An 18,207-nucleotide genomic window follows, 5' to 3' on the forward strand; every position below is an offset into this window, starting at 1 on the left:
GGCGCGTTTGCCCGAACAATGCCGGAAAGGTTCGCTTTGTTTTATGTATACAGCTAACACAGATCGAGGGCAAGCGTTTTTGGGGGGGACTCCCGCGGCCAACGCCCATGCGCGGGAACACGGAGCCGCCACTGCAGAGGACACGAACCGCTGGGCCACGGCTCCGGCTCCCCATCGATCCGCGTCTCCGGGCAACGACGGCCCGGCAGCGCCACTCCGCGTGCTCCAACCACCAGCCTGCCTGTGCCGGGTGTCTGGTCCGACGAAAAGTCGTCCCGTCCCGTCAACCCATAGTCCAACTTGCAGCCCCCTAGACAACGGAAAATCGCGTAGCACGGTCTGCAAATAACGTAGCGTTGGAAGGACGAACGCGTCTGCGGGACGTTGCAAGTCCCACGCAAGCGCTGTTTAGAGGGTGCGGTGTCCTCGAAGCATAGGCAAAATCGGAGCTTTTGTGACGGTGACGAGACCCTCCAACGGTTGGAACTCCGAAGAACCGAGTTCGTCGTCGGCGTTTCTGCGCCGCAACTACCGCCGCGCTTTTGCGGGGTCCATCTTGGATAAAGAGACGAGACGCTTGCGGCTTACAGATCTTCATAAAACCTCCAGGTATGCCCTCTTATGTGTGAGCTTAAAGCTACATGTTTCAGAAGGAAAGCTTTTTTGTTCCTTGCTGGTTCGCGCCAGGTAACCTCGAATAAGGTATCGCTAGCCGCTACGGTGGTACCGGGAAGGTAAGAGTATCAGGTTTCCTGGTGTGGCTTAGATGAGCACGATATCGTTTCGACGTATAAGACTCATCTGAGCGAATCCTCTAGCACAGTCAACGAACAATCAGCAGTCCTTAGCTGCCGATTCACTGCGTTTCTTGTTTCAGATAGTGTTACAATTGGAATTATATAAATGAACTTGCAGACAAACCACAACATCCGATTTAAAAAATAGTACATTTTTAAGAGCAATTTAATGTCGTTACGAAATACTGCGACAACCCGAACAAAAACAAATTGACAAGCTTTATCCACGTTCTTACTTGCCTCGATTATACTCCAGATCAAAAAACAAACGTAATTGTTTCGTTAGGTTCCGGGAGCATAGCTTTTTCGTGACTTCCACATTTTTACCTGCCACTGCCTGTTTGTCTGAGGGGAAAAATCAATGCACAAAATATCACATGATTCAAGTTTCACAGTCTTCCACACATCGATTGCATAAACAGCACTCAGCATACACGCTAACAATGATGTGGGCTCAGTAGTTTTATTGATGCTCAACGCTGCGTCAGTGCAACATCTGGCTATTGCTACGCTGTAAATCATAAAAAAAGAGATATAAAGTTATTAAGAAAGCTGAAAAGTTATCTTCAGATTTAAATCGTCTGACGGCCTATTTAATTAAAGACATGAAACATAATAGAATATCCTCTGGTAAGAAACGTGTTCTTTCGTGGTCACTTCGTAAGACACAATCACGGAGAAAAAGGGGTAGCTATCAGTGCGTATTTTACGTTTCCTGCAGCAGTCCTTGTTGTGTATATAGACATCGTGGGTGGATACGCCTAAACCTAAATTTATAGTAGAACTCAGTCGTCGGGAGTCCTTCTTTTCACAAACTGCAGTGACGACGAAACAATCTTCCATATCACTTTCGACTGCGAGGAATAACCCACTTTTTGCGACAAACCTGCTCATTGTGGGAATAATTAGGATTCCATCCAAAACAAGACGTACAGTGATTCTGAGTAAAGATCTGTACGCCAACGTCCAAAGGATCAAAGTTCCCACTCCTAAGTTTTCCAGAAGCGATTATGCTTAGAAACCAATTCTCCGGTTACATATATATGGCTGTCCCAATCCTAATCTCCTAATCCACTTTACTTCTTTCTTTCTACTATTTCCTTAATCTTATTATTACTCCGCAGCCAATGAGATTGTGTCATTAACCGATAGAAACTTCAAGGACCAATCACGAAGCAAGAAACGGAAACATAAGCTCTCAATAACTTTAACTTTAATTTAATTTAATAACAATAACTTTAAGTTAATTTAATAACAATAACTTTAATTTATCATGGACATATTTTTTTTTTTGCTTTAAACTTAATTACTCAGCAGATAACTTACCTTCTGTGTTCTGTACGTGAAAACCATTACGAACATCGAAGAACAATACAAATTCTCCAAAATCTGCTCAGATAGAATAAAGTATATTCTAAGAGAGTCGTTAAAATTTTGTTTTCAATACATCTGAACAATTAACAGTGGATGGACGTACAAGAATATGTTACGAAACCCCGCGGGGTGCGGGCTCTGCCTGCCGTGTTGCATAACGTGCTTGGGTGCTGTTTGCCCGCTTGGTCGGTGCCCGAGTTGCAGTCGTGGCGTGATCCTAAAAACAAGGCCTCGAGCGGACTGTTCCCAATCACGCAAAGGTCACAGAAAGGCTTTGCGTGATGAGCTTCGCCTTGCATGCCCTCTAGAGGTATACACTGTGCGGTTATGACCAACATTCAAATTTTAACACAAATTCTGTAGATATTGGCCCGCCGGGTGGCTAGAAATTCCAAAGGTTTGCGAAGCATCACCGGGCGTATAAGACAAGCTGACGAAAATGAAACGGCGCCATCCGGGGACTAGCGCACTAGCCTCGCGAAATCACAATTCTGAAACGCGTTTTGTATGTTTCGAGAACCGTCACAAAGGACGTTTATCATTGCCAATACGTGTTTCTGGGGAGCTCTGAGTATCTCCCAACCGCAGGTAGCTTAGTTTCGAATTTATAATTGGCTGCCGTATTCCTCGGTCAATTTGAGATTAGTGTGAGCTAAAAGAAAGAGCTGGGAAGAAGTTCGAAGTTGAGGGTGGGGAATTGCCAAAGTTTTTCAAGTGTATGATGCTCTCTGAACGTCATAGTTCGAAACATAGTCTGATGGGCGCATTACATTGACGCTTTTTTCCGTCTCATGGCGTCTATACCATTTCCGAAATGGCCCTCCGCGACCGAAGACTAGTCAATTACAAGGGGTTGATTTGCAGTGTTGTAGGCGTTGGAGAAAAAAAAATACGTTACTCGTTACTTGCGCATAAAATGGACCTGTACTGTAGACCTCCGTTACCTAAAAATAAAAGGAAGGCATTATCGTTACCTTTAAAAAGAAACGCGCGTTACTTTTGCATTACTTTTTTTTTTAATTATAAATTATCACATTTTACTTTTTGACGTTAAAGGTACTCATAAGTGTCATATTTGAAGAAACATTATGTTCATGAAGAAACTGAACATAATAACCGTATCTTTTTTACAATTTCACCTAAATACTCATAAGAAAAGCGCAAAGGAAAACGCAAATAACGCAAAAATATATATTGCTTGCATCTAGAAACACAAAAAAATGAAACTAATTTTGTAAAGTCTTGGGAAGATTATGTAACGAGCAACGTAAATACGTTACCCGTTACTTGGAAAAAGTAGCGTAAGTACATTAGCTGTTACCGTTTTGAAAATGTAACGAGTACGTTACAACGTTACCGGCAAAAGCAGGGCTTTACCGGCAACACTGTTAGCGCGTTACCGCCAGTCACTGTCAATTTGTTGCTCTCCGCAACTCTAAAAAGTAGGGAGCTCACGAAGCAAACAAGTTTAGAGACAGTGTTAATCAGTACTTATACTGGAAAATATCTTACTCGCTAAATTTACTTTTAACCGCGTCCCTAAAGGACCCCCGCAAAGGACAATCACTTTTTTTCTAGCGCAGGAAGCAGCCGACAAACAGAAGATACTATCTAGCAGCATGGCGGGCCGCTCTGAGGCCGTCCTGCTTTCGCTGCTTCTACTCTTGGTACCGAGCCAGAGCCGTAACACCGGCTTACATCCGGGCAGCGTGGTCATCCTCAACCCTACTGGAGCTCCTCTCCCCACGGACATCCCAGTAAGAGACTCGTCCGAAACCCCTAATACTCCCGCAAAGGACCAAACCGGCGCAGGCTCCACCGAAGCCTCTGTATCAAGCACCTTTGCAAACGTAGCCACGGAAGACAGTCCTGGAAACGTCCCTACAAACCTTCCTCCGGATGTCCCAACGAGCCTTCCCACAAAGCTCGCAACGGATGTCGCCAAGACAGAGCTGTATAACCTGGACAAGAATGAAACTGGGTCGTTCACGTCGCCCGTCCCTGAGAGTTCGCCGATGTCGACGTACCCTCCGAGTACGTCCAAACAGGAGGAGATCTTCAATGATCAGACGACGATCTTGTCGACCGACGCGGTGACTGTGCCGCCAACGGACCGGTCAAGCACTGCTGCCGCTACCGACACGAGTCCGACTCCCGAAGACCCAAAGGGACCGTCATGTGCAGCACCCGATCTTCCACGATGGAGACCAGTGCCCAAGACGCACCGCCTGCGGCTGTCAAGGGCTAACGTGAGTACTGCTCTTCCACCGTTAATTATGACCTTACGAAGAGCATTCTTAAACATCTATCGGCGTAATTTACGTGCAAATGTAGACAAGACTAAAGTAAATTAGACGGGAGTTTTCTATGACGTAAATTTTCATGTTCCTCCTGCCTGTTTCAACTACTTTGGTGTTTTCATTAGACTTGCCTCAAGACGGTTTCGTAATGTCTACCTTCCTGCAGACAATAGTTTTCTAATTCGACTGCATATCCTGAAATAACTATGAGCGAATTCGTTCACCTTTATTTATCACAATCGTTTCCCCGAACCTGGGCGTCTTGTCCCTAGTTGCCTTCCTTATTTACGTTTAAAGCGGCCCACATCATCAGCTGCTGCGGCGCACAACGTTTTATGCTTGGACCAATGTGTGCGCCTGCCGACGTTAGCCGTTGGCAGTTTATTAAAAACGCATCTTTCAAAAGCATTTCAAACCAACGTGAATATCGAAAATTAGGCTTTTATATCTTTTCTATCCTAACAAATTGATTTATAATTACATTTGGAGGAAGCATGTAGGTTAACGGAAGAAAACCAATACACTTTTACCGTTTAGAAAACGAAGCTGAGCAAACACTAGAATGTCGACATGCACAGATTCTGCTGTTAATTCCGACAGCTAATGTTTTCGTCTTATAGGAGAATGAACTACATTTCATACACATATAAAGTCCAAAGAACGCATACAGTACATTCGAACCGTATATTTAGCTAGTACTCCAGCGTAAAGTTCAAAAGTAACAACCCAAGCCTTGCGGCGTGATCGAACAAGAAACGTTCGACCGGGGCGGCAGCTGTAACCAGAATAGCGAGAAAAAAAAAAATGAGCCAACGTTTGCGCCGAATTCCAGTCCAATGGCGAACGGGTTATCGATCAGGTTCTTGGACGCTCGTCAATCTTGAGCCTTGGCTGGCCGGTCGCCCAGAACCTCGTTTAAGAATTCGGGAAAGAAGGCTGCAGCTGCCTAGACTGCTCTTTTCGGTCCCTTGGCAGCCCTTTCAATGGAGCGGGGACAAAGACGTAGCGTCGTTTTATGCCCATGTCGCCGGGCAAACTATATCCAGAATGTAAATGTAGGATGGAGAAGTAGATGGTAAAATGGCACCTTCGCAAGCCGCCACGCTTCAAACGCTAGTCCGGCCATCATGCAGCAAAACGCTTTGTTCCAGTGTCAGTCTGGCAACGTTGTGGGGCAGACTGTCTGTACACCAACGTTAATAGATTAGCTCAGTTACGGAACTGCTCATAGACGCCGCATGCACGACCCTCTCCACCCCCCCCCTCCCCCCCCCCCCCCCCCCCCCCCCCCCCCCCCCATTCTCACACACCACGACTCGCCTCCCGTCGTTCGACGCGCCGGACGGCTGCTAAGGTAACTGCTGTATATTCTATGGAATGCGTACGTTTCAAAGCGCAGCGTCTAGATGATGTTCCATCGTACAGTATGAAACACACAGTTCGTAAACGAAAATCTAGATGGCGCTTAGAACGACGGGGGGCGGACTGAAGTAAGTGAGGGGTTGTGGAACTCCCCTTCTGCAGGAGTTCCACAACTGAGGTAATCTAGTAACGTTGCTGTACACCAACTCAACTCTGACGTCATCCCGTTGCGGTGGCGCTGCCGTCTTCACAGCGCATGACCAGACGGTTCACCTCACGTCAGTCTGGTTTCCTGTTTCTGCGCGCGCGTAGTGCCCACACCTGGTTTGGGCAAGCGCAATCTTGTTTATAAACAGCCAGTTGATGTACAATGGAATTGACCCCGTAAGTGTGACGTCGCCGCTCAAAAGAAACCGTTGGTAGGGGCGTTGTAATGGACAAATACATGAGACTGGATTTCGCTTCGAAAGAACGATCGGTCAAAAATCAGACGTGGAATTTGAACACCTAAATATGATAGATAAAGGAAGACTTGATTTGACACTTAGCACGACAGAAGTTTGCCGAGTATCGGCTGTTTCTGAAATATTTGCGACGGTAATTTCCGGTCCTCCAGGAGCCTCAAAATGCCTGCTGCAGATGACGAACGCATGACGAACGCACACAGAACGAATAAAGTATGTCGTCTGCAAGTTTGAATCATATGCACAACGATACGATTTTGATTTTGTATTTATTTGGAACATGGCAGGTCAAGAAACCTAATCATGTTTATAACAAATCGCATTTCTGTGCGATACAGAGTACGGTCTGACAAAAATCATCCCACGTATGGAGACCTGCTAAAAATACAGCGAGAACAGCATTTGTTGAGAACATGATATCAAAGCAGCGCAAGGCCCTCTTTTTAATTTTGCAGTTCACGTGCATTGTAATGAAGGACCCATTATTTTGACTCTAACATGAGCGGTTCGAGACCCCAAACTTCATTTTTCAGGCTCGCAATATGGGTGTGTGTTTCGTTCCCGCACAGTAATCATCAGACTGTAAAAAAAATCCTACTGATTCTTTAGTTTTATAAAACTGAAAGGCCGCAAGGGCGCATGACTGTGAAGGAACGCTTCTCCGTGCCTCTAGAAGATTCGAGTCTACTCTTACCCCGAGTGTAAAAGATAAGTAGGTCAGAACGACCAAGCCTAATCAGTCTCGCCCTAGCTCACTAACGAACATTCTATGTCAAATGTTCTATGTCAAATGTAGGTAAAGAGCCGAGCGCGGCTTTGTCTGTCACGCCGCCGCGGCGTCGCGTTGCTGCCACCGTCGACGCCCATTCTTTCTTTTGACTCTAGGCACAAGTTCGCCGAGTACGTCTTTATTTTCGGTTTTACGCTTGTCGATTCGTTTCCACCAGCGATTATTCATATTTGTTACGGACAGTTCGTTTGATCACACAGATGTGCACCACTGAAGCAACTGTGCAGTCAAAAATCCTTGGAACGTGTGCTGGCCTGCACTTCAACCTTGATACACTTAACGTTGTCGTCGTACCTGATTCGGCCACCTCGTCTTCACAGTGTTTTCACATTCTCAAATATTGCGAAAAGAAGCTGCACGGAAAGGCGTTCGCTCACTTAGAGCGTCTATCAAAGCTCTGCACGGGCACTTTTTGCTTTCAAAAATCTTACGTAAAGTTGACCCCGAGAATAGAAGTTTCGTCGATCGTCACCAACATCATTCAACGCGGTCGCGTACTCGCTCAGAAAGAACCACTGAAACCGCGAAGTTCTTCTGTCGTCTGCTAGCAAGGTAAAATCGGTTGTGAAACTTTATTACAGGCTTTTGTCATCGCTTTATGGTACTCAGATGATAGAAAAAGCCTTCATGATTAGATATTGAGAAGACACAATGCTTACAAAAAATTATCTCCTTTTTTTTTTTCAGACCCTTCCTAACCTTACGTTGAGCCCCTCTGCATTTGCTAATTACAACGGTCCTAGCGACGGTTTGTTTGGAGCGGAGTGCCATGTTGTGACGTCATCACTTATGGGGTTAATTGTAGAATGAAGAGTCATCGCGTGGTATACGTGCCTGCAAGCAGCCGCTCTTTAAAAGCTAGTCTGACAACCTTGAGAAGGAAAGACTTTTTTGGAAGCACCCGTCTGGCAACCGCGGACACGCCTTAGAAGGGTAGAAGGAGAGGGTTCGGCTAAGTGTGAGGAGCTTATAGGGGAGTTCAAGGAAGAGAAAGAGAAGCGGGCTGTGCTCGAGGCTCAGGTAAAGGAGCAGAACGATGAGCCCATGTAGGAACCGGAGAAGAGGGCCGAGCTGGATAATCTAGGGGCAGGTTTTAAGACGATAGAAAGAGACTGGATGGTTTTGTCGGAGGAATTAAAAAATATGTGGACAAAGTGAACGGAGACAGAGAAAGAAGCGAGAGATGCTAGAGGAGGCCTGGCAAGGGCAGAGTGAGGAGGTGAAGGCGAAGCAAAAGTCCAACAAATATAGACATGAAACAATGGAATGGCAACTGGAGGAGAACGAAGGGCGAGAGGCAGTGGAGAAGGAGCTAGAAAGTGTGGGACGTGAGTTCCAGGAGATAAAGAGACAGGGGACCGAGGGAGGAGATTAAAACTTGTTGTTGGCCTAGTTGGTTCATGATGCAGTCTAGAAGAGTTTTTGCGCGACACAAGGGACAATCACAAGCGAGTAAACAAAGACAAGCGCAACTTGCAACTATTTTATTCGTGCTCGATCGACCACGAACATCCAGAAAGAGCACGCGCAGCACGCTACATAGAAGGAAAAAAGAAACAGAAAACAGATAGAAAAGTCACCCAACAAGACACATTCCTGGATAGTCATTATCCCACCAGCAACCCGGATAAAAACTGGACTTCACTCTCAAACAAAGAAACCGAGGTATCGCTAACACCAGTCACGTCTCCTCTTTATATAAAACGCCTCCATCAGTTCTCTGGCTCTGCTATCTTTACCTCTGCTGAAGATCCTGATTTCTTAAAATAGCGCCTCAAGGAGCCGTCGATGCAGTGCCGGTTGTAAAGGGCGAGAGTGCAGAGGACTTAGACACTAGTGTGGCGGTAAAGGCAGCGGGGCCGTTGTACAGTACGGTGGTGCAACGGCACCCCCCTGCTCCGACAGCTACCAAACCTACAATGCAGGAAAAACAAAAGGGAAGGGGGCAGGGAGTCTTGATGGTAGGAAGCTCTAATGTGTCTAGGTGCACAGCGGGGATAGTTAGCAAGGCCGGGAGAGACGGAAGAGTAAAGGTTGCAGCCCTACCAGCCAGGCGAATGAAGGAGGTGATGGACACGACAGTAGAAATGTTGGCTGTGAACAAGGGGGAGGAAAACCTTGTGGTGGTACATTATCGATTAAATGGCGTCTTAGGCAGAAGGGAAAGGGACCTGGCCACAGACATCGAGAAGGGTGTGAAGCAGTTGAGGCTCACAACCTCTGGGGTGGTGCACATTTTAATGTGCATCGTTCCGGAGGTCATGGGACGAGGAATAGCTACAGAGAGAGCAGTCCAGGATGCTAACAGGACCATCAAGAGACGGAGCTCACAGAACAGATACGCGGTCATGAATGTGAACAGGAAGGTATACAAGGAGAGTCCGATTCCCCCGTTTAGCCGAGACGGCATCCGCTATGGGATACTGACGGGGATGTTGGTGGGACGGAGGATGGGCTGCATAGCAAATGCTGTTTTAGGAGCCGGCAGAGCCCGCCGTTAGCTGAGGGATCAAATGCAAATAAGAAAAGTGGGAGGAATTCGCCTCGCAGAAGAAGAAAAAAGAATTAGCTCAATATAGGATTTATAAACATGCAGGTTTGGGGGGGGGGGGGGGGGAGCACAGATGAAATGAAGTGGGAAGAAATCGCGGAACAAATAAATTATGAAGATTTGGAGTGCACGGATTGGGAGAGACGCATCTTAGTGACATAAAGAAACCACCCCACTTGGCAGGTCATTTTTGGGTGGGATGCAATCGATGTGAAGGGGAGCGGAAAGAAGGCGGATTGAAAGTGCTAGTGCAAGGACAGGGACGGGAAAGGGTGAAGGAAAGCCGCAGAGAACATATGTGGTTAAAAGGTAATATTAGAGGTTTAGACACGCTCATGGGATTTGCATATTTGAAAACAGGAACTGATTCAAGAGTGGAAAATTCACAGCCCTTTAAAAAATATTTCCAAAGATGTTGGAAAATTTTCACTAATTTTGAGATAATTATCATAGGAGACATAAATGCACACTTAGAAAACTTCGATGGATATACAAATCCTACAGGGACGATGCTACGAGAATTCAGCGATGCTCTTGATCTAGTGGTTGTTAACGCCCAAGTAAAATGCGACGGAACAGTAACGTTGGAGAGTAACGATTCACACTTAACAATTGATTACTATTTAGTGTCTAGCATATTGCATAACAAATTAGGATGCATGGAAATAGTTGATAAATCCACGAAAATCTTAGGAAGTGATCATAGGTGACTTAAAATAAAGTTTGGTACAGCAGAACCAGAGACACAGATTTTTGAACGAAAACATATCACCCTTAAACGATGCCTGACTACAAGAACTATCACAACAAATTCACACTATAGTATCCGGACAACTTGAGAGAGAATGGACACAGGACGATTTAGTAAACACTTTTAAAGGAAAGTTAGACAAGTTCAAAGTCAAACAAAAAGGACGAAGGAGAAGGAAACACACACCAAAAAGCTGGTGGGACGGTGAAGTTAAGGCGGCAGTAACAGGCGACAAGAGGCCTCAAGGGAACACAGATGGACGAAGAAAAGGGGGACACAACCGTTGGGGTAGGATCGAAATGAAGTATATTCCAGGAAAAAAAGAAAGGTATATGTTCCAATCCAGGCCAAGATTAATAGAATTGGAGTGCAGTGGATGATGGAGGTAAATCAGAATTATAGAAATGCAGCAAAAAGGTTCTGGGAGGACATAAATGCAGAGGAGAGAAAAACAAAAGGGTTTCATTGTTCATTAACTACACAAGGGGATAAGTACAGAGGGCGAGGAGACAAGGGAATTTATTAGACGAACAATCGAGGCAACGTTCGCAGAACTTGAACCGAATGAGATTGGACGGCACACAAACAGCAACACGGCACAAGACGAGAACACTAACGAGACAACTGAGACAACTACGGGGGATGAGACAGAGCAGAACCTAAAGTACCTGCTGGAACGGCGACAGGCTCAGATGGCATAGGGATGAGACTAGTCAAGACACTAGGAACAAAAATCAAATTAAAGTTACGACAGGCAACTGATCAAATAGTAATGGGGGGAGAAGTACCCAAGGATTGGAAACTAAGCAGATTGAGATTACTATTTAAAGGTAACTGAAATAAGGATAGCACAGCATCATACCGCCCAATAACAGTAACTTCGATCCTGTACAAACTAGCGATGCAAATAGTAAAAAGAAGAATAAAAAAATGGGGCGAAAACATTTAGAACGGATTCCGAAGAGATAGAAGATTAGACGATAACTTATTCATCATCACTCAATGTATAGAGGAGGCACGGATGAGTACAAAGCCGTTATGGATAGCATTTCTGGACATTAAAGGGTCGTACGACAATGTTAGTCAGGAAACATTTCTGAGTACAGCTGAGAAAGTACGATTCAGATGCACATTTTATTGGGATTTTAAAACACGTATGCACAAACAATAAGGTTTTATAACATGGGAAGCAGAAATAACAAAACCGGTAGATATAAAAGGAGGACTTAGACAGGGTTGTCCCCTATCACCTCTTCTTTTCATGATTTACCTGAGTAGAATGGAAAAGAAATTAAAAGAGTGCAATTTAGGTTTTGTTGTGCCATATATGAAAGGCAGAAAAGTAAACCAAGTTATGCCAGGAACGTTCTACGCAGACGACATTGTACTGTTAGCTGATAGCCGGTTTATAACGATGAGAAGGGGAACCCACTGAAACTTCAAGACGTTTTAATAGAACACGTAGAAAAGTATAAATGCCTAGGAGTGTGGCTGAATGAGGGAAAGCAATACTAAGAAGAACAGGAAGAAAAATATGCTAACGAAAAAAGGAATGCAGCAATTATGAAGCATATGGCACTATGAAATTACAATAGATTTGAAGTGGTTAGAGGAATATGGAAATAAGTCACGGTGCCGGAGTTGTCTTTTGGCAACGCGGTATTATGCCTAAAATCTGACGTCCAGTCGAGCTTAGAAAAACAGCAGAGGAGCGTGGATAGACTGGCACTGGGGGCGCATGGGAATACGGCAAATGAAGGAGTGCAGGGAGACATGGGCTGGACATCTTTCGAGGCTAGAGAGGCGATCAGTGAGTTGAAATTTGAACAAAGGCTAGACGATGGGCGAGATAGATTTATAAGCATCTATACATCAAAAGTCTGAACACCAAATGAACAAACCGAACCCGAAAACAGAAATTCAAACACCAACTGGCAAGTGTTCGTCCAGAGCAGACTACCTCTGTGAAAATTGAAGTAAAAGAACCCGAGAGAAAGATGCGAGAGGAAATAAGGCAGGGCAAATCAGCTATAACTATGTATAGGGGCGAAAACAGGAAACACGGACGGAATATTGGTATGATAATTCAAGGGGGAGCTTGCTGTTTTTCGAGGCTAGAACAGGAGTATTCAGGACTAGGACACATAGGACAAAGTATGAGGAAATGGATACGCGCTGTGCCGTATGCCATGGTGGAGACGAGACAATAGAACATCTGGTGTTGAGGTGCACAGGGATTTTCTTTTATTTTTTCTTCTTTTTTTTTTTTTTGGCGGGGGGGGGGGGGGGGGCTAAGTGTGTAAGCCTGCACCAATTTTTTTTTTTAGAGCGCAGCTCTTAGGGGCCCGTCTCCAGCCTGAGCGGCGTCGGCGTCGCCGTCGCCGTCGGCGTCGGCGTAACCTCGCCCCTCCCCCTCCTCCTCCTCTCCCTCCTCCTCCTCTCCCTCCTTCCCCTCCTCCCCTCATTGTGTAGTATGGTCCGGGCGGGTCACGTGACCTCGGGGGGAGGGGATCACATGACCCGTTTCCAGCCTGTGCGGCGTCGGCGTTGGCGTCGCCCCTCCCCCTCCTCCCCCTCCTCCCCCGCCAGGGTCACGTGACCCCGGGGGGTGACTCCCCTCCCCTCGCCGAAGTCACGTGACGGCCCGCCCAAGGTCATGTGATCCCGTCCCCTCGAGGTCACGTGACCCCCCGGACCTCTGCCGGGTCCGGGGGGTCACGAAGGTGGAGGAGGAGGGGAGGAGAGACGAGGAGGCGGAGGCGAGGGGAGGGGAGGAGCTTGAAGGACGAGGAGGTGGTAAAGGAGAGGGAGGGGGAGCAGGAGGGGAGGAGGACTAGCAGGCATGATCACGAGGGAGGAGGAGGAATATACCCTCCACTCCTCCTCCTCAAGAGCTGCGCTCCAATTCGGCGTTACAGGAACTTGTAAACGGCTTTCACTTTTTAAATGAAAAACTTATTTAATTTTTTAGAGCGCAGCTCTTAGGGGCCCGTTTCCGGCTTGAGCGGCGTCGCCGTCGGCGTCGCCGTCGCCGTCGCCGTCGGCGTCGCCGTCGGCGTCGGCGTAACCGCGCGGTGCATTATGGGTAAATTTCCCCGCCAAATCTAGCGGAAAAATTTTCCCGCTAGATTTAGCGGAAAAATTTCTCCGCTAAACCTAGCGTAAAACTTTTCCCCCGCTAGATTTAGCGGAAAAAATTCCCCGCTAGATCTAGCGGAAATATTTCCCCGCTAAATCTAGCGGAAAAATTTCTCCGCTAAATTTAGCGGAAAAATTTCCCCGCTAAATCTAGCGGAAAAAATTTCCCCGCTAAATCTAGCGGAAAAAATTTCCCCGCTAAATCTAGCGGAAAAATTTCCCCGTCAAATCTAGCGGAAACAATTTTCCCGCTAAATCTAGCGGAAAACTTTCCCCGCTAAATCTAGCGGAAAAAATTTCCCCGCTAAATCTAGCGGAAAAAATTTCCCCGCTAAATCTAGCGGAAAAATTTCCCCGTCGAATGTAGCGGAAAAAATTTTCCCGCTAAATCTAGCGGAAAACTTTCCCCGCTAAATCCTAGCGGAAAAAAATTTCCCCGCTAAATGTAGCGGAAAAAATTTCCCCGCTAAATCTAGCGGAAAACTTTCCCCGCTAAATCTAGCGGATAAAATTTTCCCGCTAAATCTAGCGGAAAAATTTCCCCGCTAAATCTAGCGGAAAAAATTCCCCGCTAAATCTAGCGGAAAAAATTTCCCCGCTAAATCTAGCGGAAAACTTTCCCCGCTAAATCTAGCGGAAAAAATTTCCCCGCTAAATCTAGCGGAAAAATTTTGGTCACGTGACCCGGGGGGTTACGTGACCTGGGAAGTCGCGTGACCCCCTCCCGAGGTCACGTGACCTCTGAGGGGGCACGTGTTTGCCCCCACGTGACCCCACCAAGGTCACGTGCCCTCGGGGGGGGTCACGTGACCCCCCCCCCCCCGAGAACACGTGGCCCTCAGTACCCTCCCCTCCTCCTCCTCAAGAGCTGCAATTCGGCGTTACAGGGAGTGGTAAACGACTTTCACTTTTTTTTTTTCAAATATCCTTTTTATTCTAGGCATTCATCGGTACGGAAATAACACCTGCATCCTGGAATGATCTAAAAATGTTTTCCGTGTCACGTCAAAAGCTCACTTGTAACATTTGGAAACTATTTTTAACGGCGGTGTGTTATAAATCTTAAGCTAGGGTGTCTAATATATATATATATAGCTTGACAGGTATTTTCATACATTTGCGTAAAGCAAGGATAATTTTACTGCAATTTCGTTTGCAGCGAAGTTCTCTTGCGTTACGAAACTAAGAGGCCGTTGTAACATGGAGAGACTTCCCATAAAGTAGGTTTGTTCGCGATGCATCATCATCCTTACCATTGGTATGGTGCCTGGAACGCGTCTCCGACTGGTGTGTTTACCGCGACCAGAAAGTGGTCCCTCGGTTTCCGCCTGATGACGTCATAGAAGTGTCATGCTGTCGCCGGTCGCGATCCTGGCGTCGTCCCAACAGTTGTGGTATACATTGTAGACGCGTGTTCTGCTGTAGGTCGCTCTCCACTGCGACAGTCCACAGAAGCTAGAGCAGCCGGAAGCTGGGACGCCTGGGACGCCGCGACGACAGCGACACTCGCGTTCGCTCGTGCTTTTCGCCAGCATTTCTACGCCCAACCGCCTGGATCGCGACAGCCAACAGCATGACACTCCGGCTTCTGTGACGTCACTTGTTGCCACTTGGGGATCAATTTTGATGTATGGGCGGGGTAGGACGCTAAACACACCAGTCAGAGACGCGATCCAGGCACCATACCATTGGGAAGGGGTGATGATTACGGCGATCTCAATGTGGCTCCAAACACGCAATTTCTGCGAAAAGCCTCCCCGCTGTGCAATGAACGGTACGGGGCCTTGCAACGCAGCACGGTGCCGGGAACGCGTCTACGACTGGTGTGTATTCGCCCTTCATTTGTTTGGCAACAAACTCAGTGACGCCATGTATAAGGTCGGTCCGGCACACTTCCGGTTCACATATATTTCCTACTTTATTTTTTTTTTTTACTCCTCATTCATTTATCATGGCTGCGAATTAAGTCTCGCAGTGCTATAAACTAGTGGCCATTTCCAGAAGATAGCGTGTATATTTGATTTCTCGAATACATCGAAACCCACCGTCTAGTTCAGAAATCAGAACCGGAAGTGGTTGGGGGCAATTTGCACACCGGCGCCACCGCGTTTCAATTCACGCGAGAAAGAGCGAATAGCGTCCCATCCCGGTCATGCAACGAAGGTGGTCCCGATCAATGGCAACAGATGGCGTCACAAAAGCGGAAGTGCCATGCTGTCGAATATGTCGCGATCCTGGCAGTCGTCATCACGAACCAGCGCAAGTAGACAGTTATTCAAAATCCAAACACACAAAAAAATACAAAATTGGGTTGTGTGTGTGTTTATACAGCCTAGAACTTGGTCTGCCTCACAGGGGCGACGAGTTTCCCAGCTGTAGATGAGAAATTTAGCCAGTGCGGTACAGCCGCTAGCCTGGGGTCTTTAACGTGCACCACGCAGTAGTGATACACGACCGCACGCCGGTACGATGCTCATCCAGATCGAAACGGGCAGGGGTGGGGCTCGAACCCAGGATCCTGGGTTCTGCAGCGCGAGCTTTCGCTCCACGTGCTCCGAGCTGGTGTGCGCTAGACCACTCGGCCACCGATCCCCCCCCCCCCCCCCCCCCCAAAAAAAAAAAAAAAAAAATACACTCACACAGCGCAGAACTATCAACTGAATTGTTTTTCAAACTTCCTCTTCTTCGACCCCAAGGAATTGCCAAGGAACCAAGTAGACAGAATAACTGTCTACTTGCGCTGGTTCGTGATGATGCCTTACCAACTCGCCCAATCTGCAGTATTAACCTGGCAGTCGATCAGAGAAATGCCGGTGAAAAAGCACGAGCGAACGCGAATGTCGCGGGGTCGTCACGGCGCCCCACCTCGTGGCTGGGGGGGGGGGGGGGGGACCTGCGGCATGAACAGGCGTCCGCCACATCCACCACCATTGTCGTGACGCCGCCAGGATCGCGACCGGCGATAACACGACACTTCTATGACGCCACCAGGCGGAAATCGAGGGACCTCCTTTTTCGGACGCGGTAAACGAACTATATTTACGTCGGGTCAGGGTGAAGGCTGGCTTGATGTAGTCGTAAGTCCTAAGAAATATGCGCGTGCTCGGAAGACTCGAAAGGTCAAGCTCGAGCCGTTTTAAGACGATATGATTCGTATGTATCCGCGAGTGTTAGAATAATCGTTAGAAGTTCTCGGTTTCTCGCGTCAAGCTTCAGCGCTTTGCGCCAGCGCTCTGGCGCCGGGCGTCACCGCTTCGCACCGTCACGCGCGCGCGTCAGGCTTCACTGTTTTACACCGGTGTGATAGGAGAAACAGTTGACGTGACGGAGCGGCTCGGTTGACTCGATTAAAACACCGAAGGAAGGCTCGTTGGACTGGCAAATATTGATCACAATTAACTTAAGCCTATTGGGCTACGTTCACAGATCCACTCCTAATTTTAAAAGCAGTGGCGAAAAACAAACAAACTAGTCTATATTTTAATAAACAATGGTTTTACTCACCAAGTTACATTATGTGTTACCCCCCAAGTCCTCTCATCAGGGTATTTTTCAAAAGAAGTGTGTGACATTGTTTTAATTCAAAATATTTTTTTTCATGACTATATTTGATTAAAAAAAATGGTTGTGATGTATTAAAGTGTCCATGCTGAAATCTCGTTAATTGTAAGCAATTCGCAGTTGAAGACAATAAAATTCAATTCGCTGACATTTTTTTATATAGTTTTCGATTTGTAGTTAAAGTTTTTAGATTAGCATACCTCTGCAAGTTATTCAGGCTCGGGTGGAGGTGGGGCCTTTTTATGCAATATGCGTCCGGCTGGGGTCGGACCGGTTTCCGGGACAGGATGGGTCCTGGATTGAAGCAACATCATGCAAGTTTATTTCTCTCTTTTCAGTTAAAAAAGAAAAAAAACACGTAATTTTGTATAGCTAGCAAAAACAATCTAACGCGTAACGCGGTTACGCGTTTGATTACTGGCATCGTGTGTTCGGGCAACCTGATGACGACGCAAGGAGGTTCAGCCTTCACGGTACCGTTTCAGGCGGCCTGCGCCCCGAGCTGCGACTCCAACCGGACCCGGGACGAGGCTCCGGGAGCGACGCTGTCCCTCAGCATACAGAACCTTGACGAGATCCAGTGAGTACGGCCTCAGGTTTTTGTGGGCACCGAAACCTTCGAGTCCCTGTTACGGTAAAAGTTGTACCTCGCTGGACGATGGACGGTGGCAGGCAGACAAGTCCTCTGTGCATGCTTTCGTTTGACTGTTGGTCCGTCATCGACTTGGTTTGTGGTCTAGCTATAGACTCTAGCCGCGGATGCGTAGATGGGACCGTACCGCATCGAGGCGAGATATGACAACTGCGATTAGATACAAGAGGAAAAGTAGACGGACTAAACACGTGTGATTGGTTCCCCCTCAATTCGACGGGTTAATGTCCCATATCCATGTAAGCGCAGCCACTGAGAGCTCAGAAACGCAGTGAGTGGCTTATCCTGAGCACCTTATTATCACTTCGCAGCCAATGAGATTGTGGCATTACCAATCACGAAGCAAGAATCATTATCATAATAGGCCACGCCCAACATTCCTTCAGGTGTCACTGATTATAATAGGTTAACCCCCTCCAAAACTCTCAATTCGTTATTTTTTTTCTTTACTCTGGAGGGCAATAATG

The 18,207-nt window shown here is 47.0% G+C and overlaps 1 protein-coding gene across 1 annotated transcript in view; it reads left to right on the forward strand.

The window, feature by feature from the left end:
- The first annotated feature begins 3,755 nt into the window (after nt 1-3,755).
- Nucleotides 3,756-18,207, forward strand: part of LOC8028277 (delta and Notch-like epidermal growth factor-related receptor) — a 40,883-nt gene continuing 26,431 nt past the window's right edge. Inside the window, exons 1-2 of the mRNA XM_040222269.2 lie at nt 3,756-4,420; nt 17,574-17,668. Of these exons, the coding sequence (XP_040078203.1) occupies nt 3,791-4,420; nt 17,574-17,668 (725 nt within the window). The 5' untranslated portion in view covers nt 3,756-3,790. The remainder of the gene's footprint in view (nt 4,421-17,573; nt 17,669-18,207) is intronic.

The sequence above is a fragment of the Ixodes scapularis genome, unplaced genomic scaffold, assembly GCF_016920785.2.
Source record: "Ixodes scapularis isolate PalLabHiFi unplaced genomic scaffold, ASM1692078v2 PGA_scaffold5__190_contigs__length_132052651, whole genome shotgun sequence".
Lineage (NCBI taxonomy): Eukaryota > Metazoa > Arthropoda > Arachnida > Ixodida > Ixodidae > Ixodes > Ixodes scapularis.